This window comes from Calliopsis andreniformis, chromosome 7 (genome assembly GCF_051401765.1).
Source record: "Calliopsis andreniformis isolate RMS-2024a chromosome 7, iyCalAndr_principal, whole genome shotgun sequence".
NCBI lineage: Eukaryota > Metazoa > Arthropoda > Insecta > Hymenoptera > Andrenidae > Calliopsis > Calliopsis andreniformis.
This window is the reverse complement of record NC_135068.1, coordinates 4,489,201-4,496,954: the sequence shown is the minus strand read 5'-3', so window position 1 is coordinate 4,496,954 and position 7,754 is coordinate 4,489,201. Positions and strand designations below refer to the sequence as shown.

Here is a 7,754-nt window from a genome sequence, read left to right as displayed (position 1 = left end):
TTGTATAAATCAAACAATATTTCTGAAGAAGCAATACAATTTTGCAATAAGTTTGCAATAAATTCTATTTTCGATAAAATTGCTCACATTTTTCTAAACCCATGTACATGTAATGCTAAGAATGGTAGTGATCTTCAAGTGAAGACACTACCGAATGGTAGCACTGTAATCACGATTGGCATTCGCAATTATTTTCAATGGACAAACAACACCTTCTTAAATAACCTAATCATGACGTCAAAATTTCCTTAAAATGTAACGATTTAAGAAAAAAAAAACATGGATTAAAAATTAAAACGCGGGACTGTAAATTATGAAGTGAATTCGAAATGGATACGAAAATTTTACCAAAGAGAAAGCCCAGGAGGCGGAAGAAAAGGCTTACTGATCCATTAAAAGAGGAGGAAACTGCAAAGAAGATCGCAGTGATTCAGGCAAAGAGACAAAAAGTCATAGACGAAGTTCATCGTTCGTTGGAGAGGAGGAGAATGGACAAATTGGCGATCCAGAACGCCCATTTCGAGAAGGAGGAAAGGGCTCGCCAGAAGGAGCTTAGGGACTCCAGAAAGACAGGAAGTGAAAAACAGATGTTAGAGGTTTTTAGATGAAATTAACATATACTATTAATTTAATTACATTTAAAGGATCAAATTTTCATTGCATTTTACAACTACTTTATGTTATAAACGCATATATGCACTAATACCTTGTTGCAATTTACATATATGAAATTTCAATTTTAAATTGTGAATCCACAGACTAAGTTAAAAAATAATAGTGATTTAAAATGTGTTAATATTACCTATAGCTAATAAATATTTCGGAAAGAACAGTCTCTATTAATATAAACGGGCATACTACAATTGTTATATCTATTACCCTTATTCATTATCCTATATTAGAAGAGAAATGCTTATTATTAAAATTTATCAATGATTCTTACGTGAATTTGATGAGATAAAATAACACTCTCGAAAATCGTGTGTAATTGTCCAGTGCAATTTGTCATATAATTCCTCACAAATTAGTTAATAATACAACCAGCTGTATTTAACTATTCATTATCTGCAATTTTCTATTGTGTTATTGACCATATCTGTTACAAAGACCACAAATAAATTTTGATATTTTCACGATAAAGTTCGAAGCGTTGCCACAAAAAATAGAATTTTTCATAATAGCACATTTTGTTAATCAATTCAGAACCTCAAATTATTTTTGAACCCCTGTAACCGTTTTCTGACTATCCTGCGGTTATATTAAACGTAATCCAGCGGATGGTAAAAACGGATAAGAGGAATCGTATAATTTCTTCTATTACTTCGAGCCTGGACGAAAAGCTGCTGAAACGACACGAAACTTGGACCAGGTATTCGGACCAAGGATCAGTTACTGAACACACAGTTCAACTCTGGTTTAAGAAGTTTCGTAACGGTCGGGGAGTTTCGAAGACTAAGGCGACCGAGGGCGTACTTTCATCCTGGATGACAACCAATTAAGGGACTCGCTTCAAGCGAGTGCACGCACAAAGCTTTCTGAACTCGTGGAACTCCTAAATGCACGTAAATCAATCGTTATCAACCACCTGGGTCTGATTGGGAAGAGAAAACAGCCGGATAAATGGATTTCATGAGAATGAACAAAGTTTCAATAAAATCAGTGGAACGAGATCTCTACGCTGTTTTCCGAATATTGATCTTTATAGTCTGTAAATTTTCGAGTTATTGGCAGAGAAACGTTTATATTATGTTTGCATAAACGGAGGTTCAATTTTCCACTAATTGTTTGTTTGTAAATATTATACGTATGCCATCAGTATTGCAAAACCATTAGTTGCAAAATTTGATTGTTAGTAGTAAATTAATAAATATACTGTAGTATGTGGAACACAGTATTAAAGAGGGGACTATTGCACACGGCGGAGGAGTGTGAGCGTTCTCCATGGTGCACTACAATACAACTACTTGTGTATCATTACGCAAGACATGGTAGGCTACTGAGACATTTATGCATATACATAATACATATACATATACATACTTATACATATACATATACATATACATAATACAGCTTACAACAAAGCAATAATATTTTATGGCGAACCCATTTACAAATTTTTGAACTGGTTCAAGTTGAAGCCGCAGTATACTATAGGAAGCAAGCAAATCCCTCTGCTACGTGAAATGGTCCAAACTTTAGTTAGTCCCTTCGTGAACTTGTAGTTAGTATCAATAAAAGAATTTTACATAGATATTACTGATAACCTGTAGAATTTTTATCAGAAGTTGAATAAAAATGTTAGATAAAAGGTTAAGATACGTTAGGGTATGATACTGTAATTGCTGACTGACAATTAAATGGTTGACGACTACTCAATAGTGTTTAAAGACTCTTACCTTTAAATGTGGAAAGTCGGTTTCATAAATCTTGAAGAACTTTTGTCAACAGAGCTGCCTATGGAACTTTCTTTTTTTCTATAGCTAACCAAATATAGCAAATATCTATTAGAAGTTTGTTGGTTCAAAAATGAATTTTTTGATGAAATCCAAAATTTATTTGTGGGCATTCTAATGCAATTAATATCTATATCCTTATCATTTGGCAGAGAACGTATAACCTTATCATTTATTAACTAGAAAATGGCGATAACAGTTTTACAATGATTACAATAAATTATTTCATAAAATAATATCTCTTAAAAAAGGAATTGCAAAAAGACATTTAACATGGTCTTAAACAAATTTTAGCTCACATAAAAGAATGTAGAACTCTACACCCTTAATTTATGCTTGTAAGTTCGTCGATCAGCGTCATTTAAGTGAAGACACGCGAGTCCTTGGGGTACCCTCACTTTCGTTCTCATTTAGTCTGTGATACCACGTAACATTGTAAGGGCCGTTATGATAATCTGACATTTCTATTTTCAAGAAAGCTTAAATAGGATCTAGGCATGACATATGTGTTACTGGATCAAACGAACGATTGAAAAGAGAAGCAGGCGAGTGAGGGTCCCCACCAGTATTGTTATATGCCGGCACAAAATGTCTCCCAGTGACGTCAGAGTGTAGAAGAGTAGCAGTACTGCACTACATAACATCATTGTAAGATATTTTGTGCATACTGCACAAAATATACTCCCACTCCTCTACTCTATGACATCACTGGGAGATATTTTGTCCCAGAAACTGGCAATACTGAGCCCCACCACTGCACAGCGTTAACATACGTACTTAGCCTATTGCATGTATTAGCTCTTATAGCTAATAGATGCTTACCAATCTTGCTAAGCTCACGATTGACTCTTCCTTTTCTGTATGACAGATCCGCGAGGATTTAAGTACAGTCGTCGAGACAGGAATAAAATGCGTGTACACGTCCGTGATTATACCTGAAAAGATCAAATATGACGGCAAATCAGTTCTAACCATCAAAGGTGTCAAGTATAGACTGAAGAAGAACTTACACATCATAGGCTGGGGAAAGGAGGCTGTCACGATGAGTGCTGCATTCGAGCGAATTGTTGGCAAGCAATTGAAGAAAGGATGGATGGTGGTCCCCCGCAAATCGATCTTTATGATGTGGAGCTTCCCAGAAGCGTTTCCCAGACTGGACAGCCGTATCACGTACGTTGAGGCAGGCACCGATGGACAGCCGGACGAAAAGTCCGCCGAAGCAACGAGGAGGATAGTCAACTACTGTAAAAAGTTAAAGAAAAGGGATTTGCTCGTAGTCATGCTCTCTCAAGGAGTTGACGACCTTCTTTGCTGTCCACATGAAAATATTACGCTGAGGGACAAGATGAGAGTGGTGAACAGATTAAAGGCAGCCGGAGCAACTTCCGTGGAAATAAATACTGTGAGAAACAAATTGTCTGGGATTAGAGGTAAGGTTTGAACTTCATTGTTGAAGGGAAAGAATTAACCAGATTGCAAAATAAAATGTCCAGTTATGTCATAGAGTAGAACAGTGGAGGTATAACATGCTATTTGGCTACATTATCTACAGTACACTCTTCTACTCTAAAGCTCCAGCTCCCAAATCGCTAGGCACAACATGTCTGTCTTAGACTTCATCCAAATTCTTATGTATAAATAAATAGAAGTCATCATACATAATTTTTTAATCATCATTATTATAAATTGTACTCCACAGAAGTTTCTCTGGGACATGTCTACCTGCTTGAAAACGCATATTTTCTTGTAGGTGGTGATTTAGCACGAATGGCTTATCCAGCAAGAATAATCACCCTAATCACATCCGACGTTTCCGCTGCACCTATGTCCCAGCTATCAGGCGGTCCATGCGTATACGACCCAAAGGATGAAAAAGCCTTGGCCATTTTACACAAGTACAGGCTCCTAGACAGAATACCACTAAGCGTGAGGGAACTGGTAGAGGAAGTTTCCCCATGGGAAATGGCCGCGGACAAGCAAGTGGACGAAAATAAGAAATACAAATTCGTCCACGAGTACGTGATAGCTTGCAACGCAGACGCCATGGAGTGTATGTCCGTGGAAGTCTCTAAGTTAGGCTTGTTCCCTATCAAGCTGAACTCCACCTGTTTCGGAGAGGTCCAAGAGTTCGCGAAAGAGTACGTTAAAATTACTTCCCTGATGATATTGGGTGTCGAAGGCAAAGTAAATAAACTGGACATGTACGAGGAGATGAAAGAGAGTCCCGTTTGCCCTCTAACCGACAAGAAGGTGCAGGAGATATTTCCCGCGAAGGACAAGTGGGGCTTGGGATTGTGCCTTCTGCTGGGTGGTCGACCCACTGTCAATCTCTGCCTCGATCCTGGAAGCGGTGGACCCAATCAGGAGCTCGCTCTATATTTTTCATTATATTGGTACTTACGTACACAGCAGTACCCAATTTTGAGAGAGTACACCGTCTGGTTCCTGGGCGGCAGCTCCTACGGGAAAGATGGCAATACCGTCGCAGCTGGCGCCTTCAGCTATAAGAGCCTGGGTACCGATGTTTATCCGCATTTCGAAAAAGCGCACAGCAAGTTTGCCGAAGCTCAAACCACCTTCTGGAAACTTCAAGAGGAATCGCGCAGGGACTTTGTGATAGCGGTAAACTTTCAAGTTGATACGTATGCTTTGGAAATTGACAAGTTTTGGTTTATTAGATCATTTTTTGGCGGGTGACAGAAAACATATGAGACATCTTTATAGGATAATGGTAGACCCTAAAACGATAAATTGTTGTTGATAAATTTCAGGTCTTTAATTATATATATAGCGTAAAGTGTTTCCTAGTTATAGGCTCGTGGTTCAATGACAAACTTATAGCGAGGGATAGGCTCCCGAGGACAATTTATTTAGATAATAATAGTTCACTATAGTTTTCAGAAAGTTATGAATGACAGTTTTGTGCATTACAATTTGTTTTGTGTAAATAATTTTAATGTATAGTTAGCATAGTAGTTGGCTTATAAGCAGGGAATACTAAACTGTTTACAGGAAATTTTCGTTACATGTTCGTGAGATTTACTAATTGCATCGTTATCTTCACCATTTGGGAGAAGGGGTGCCCTTCTAAACTAATTTTACTCGCAACCTACGATCGGCTTGCGGTCAGAGGAAATCAGAATTGCCTGTCTTGTACACGATATATGTTCCTGACGGACCCCAAATGATGAACATATAACGAGGCTTTATTGTATACATATAATACGTTTTACCACATTAGTTAACTAATAAATTACAATTGCCATTTCTCTTATGAAACATGTGAAAGTTGAATCTTCTCATCTCTAAACATTGGAGAGATAATAATCTTTTTTATTAGCTGACGAAGGTCAGCATTTTCAATTATATGAGATACTAATGTAATAACAGATATTGTTCATTATTATAACTTGTACCATTTTGAAAAAACGTTCCATAGTTCTTGTAGCAACTTTACAGACAGTAAAAATTAATGATCATCTTAGTAGGAACATTTTAGACATTTTAGCAAAAACTTGGGTATAAGTTTGACGTTAAGAAAATTAACTACTCTTCGTTTATCAATTTTATAAGCAAGAAGTTAACTTCTTTCAGTTTTAATATATTCTGTCTTCAGAAATGTAGGTATAATTCAAATTTCTATTGTATTTTAAACATAAATTATTTTATAATTTCGATTCAAGAATACGTTCTTAATAAGTGTTTAACAATGTTTCAATATTGACTTTAGGATTTATTTAGTGAGCCTTAAAATATTTAATCAAATTTTTATGTAATAAAAATGATAAATTCAATATTTTCATTGGACAATACACGATTTCATATTTATAGTATCTATTTACATATTATAAATTTCTTATATAAAGTTTTTAAATAAGCAATAAAGGGAAACATGTAGTTCTCGTGAAATTGAAGGATATTTCCCACTTGAGTTTTAGTCATACCCTAAATAGAATTTTCTCTAAATTTTATAGGTTAAAGGGGCTTCGTAGCGATATCGATTTCTAGCGTTATTATCAGTTTTACTTAAAAGAAGTTGCAAAGAGGGAATGTCAATATACCCTCTGAATGATGCATTCAATTCATTACACTACTTAATTCACTAAATCTACACAAACAAAAGCTTTTTATGGAAAAGGCAGAAAAATATCCCCTTTTATTTTAAAAATAAATTTAAACGCATATTTTTTAGTCTATGTCTTAGGATTGTATTATTAATTATGATCATCAAATTTGGAAATACTGGAAAAAATCTATTTTACATTAACCCTATATTTGCTGTTATATCTACACTGATCTCTCGATATAAGCTTAATGAAACGCTTATTATACCTTGAAATTAATTAAAGTTAAATTTTGAACTCTCGTTTGAAACATTTAAAAAGATATAATTCACAAAAATGATATTAGTTTAAAACTTAGCTTATTTCGAATTAGACATGCAATACGTTAATATTATTAAGAAATAAATAATCGTGCCAATCATATTGGCAGCTTTGGTATTTCTAGTATTAAAGAACTTAATTTCCAAATTTTTTGAAGCCCCCAGAAAAAACGAAATAAGAAAAATGTATTCTTTTTACAGGACGCTCGCAAATTGATGAACGATCTCCAAGCCATAAGAAATAGACACGCTGCCATTCTTCCTGGCAGAGTCTTAACACAAAATAACACAAATTTATTTTTCCTAAGCATCAATGACGAAGACGAATTATTAGAATTGAAAAGTGGGAATTATTATACTTTCACGAATGTTGGAGACCTTCATGTAATACGAATAGTTCGGTACCAATGTAATTGCGATGGTCTCTGTCATGGACATGGGGAAAAGATATGCTCTGATAGAGAGTGTCCTGTCAATCGAACGTTGTCTTCTGAAAATGGGAATGGCGAACAATATTGCTGTCGCGTGGGTGGGTGGAAAGAGAAGATCGAATGATCGTGATTCAGTCAAGAAAATATTTAATGCACCATCGAACACATTTAGGGTAAGTACAAATATAGCAACTTCTATGGTACAAGAAAATTTTCAAACTTTGTGCTACAATATTTACTCGTTAAGTGCTCCCTGTCATTTCTACTATACAATTTTTGAAATTAGGTTAAGTTGAAAGCTTCTAACGGGGGAATATTATAAATGATATCTGTAGTTGAAGTTTTGCTTTATCTGGTAGCAGTGAAGCTATAGTTAGGAGGAAAACACAATTTGAAGGGCTGTTTTCACTATTTATAATATGTTTCTGTGCTAATGATTGTGTCATTAATGTTGATCTGCTTCTGATTGTTTGCGTAACTTTA

General features: G+C 35.4%; 1 protein-coding gene across 1 annotated transcript; it reads left to right on the top strand.

Annotated features, from left to right (window-relative positions):
* Nucleotides 1–329: 329 nt before the first annotated feature.
* LOC143181376 (glycerate kinase) lies at nucleotides 330–7,395 on the top strand. The gene is made up of 4 exons (XM_076381757.1): nucleotides 330–596; nucleotides 3,325–3,886; nucleotides 4,207–5,078; nucleotides 7,042–7,395. The coding sequence occupies exons 1-4, from the start codon at nucleotides 330–332 to the stop codon at nucleotides 7,393–7,395; spliced, it is 2,055 nt and encodes a 684-aa protein (XP_076237872.1).
* The last annotated feature ends 359 nt before the right edge of the window (nucleotides 7,396–7,754 follow it).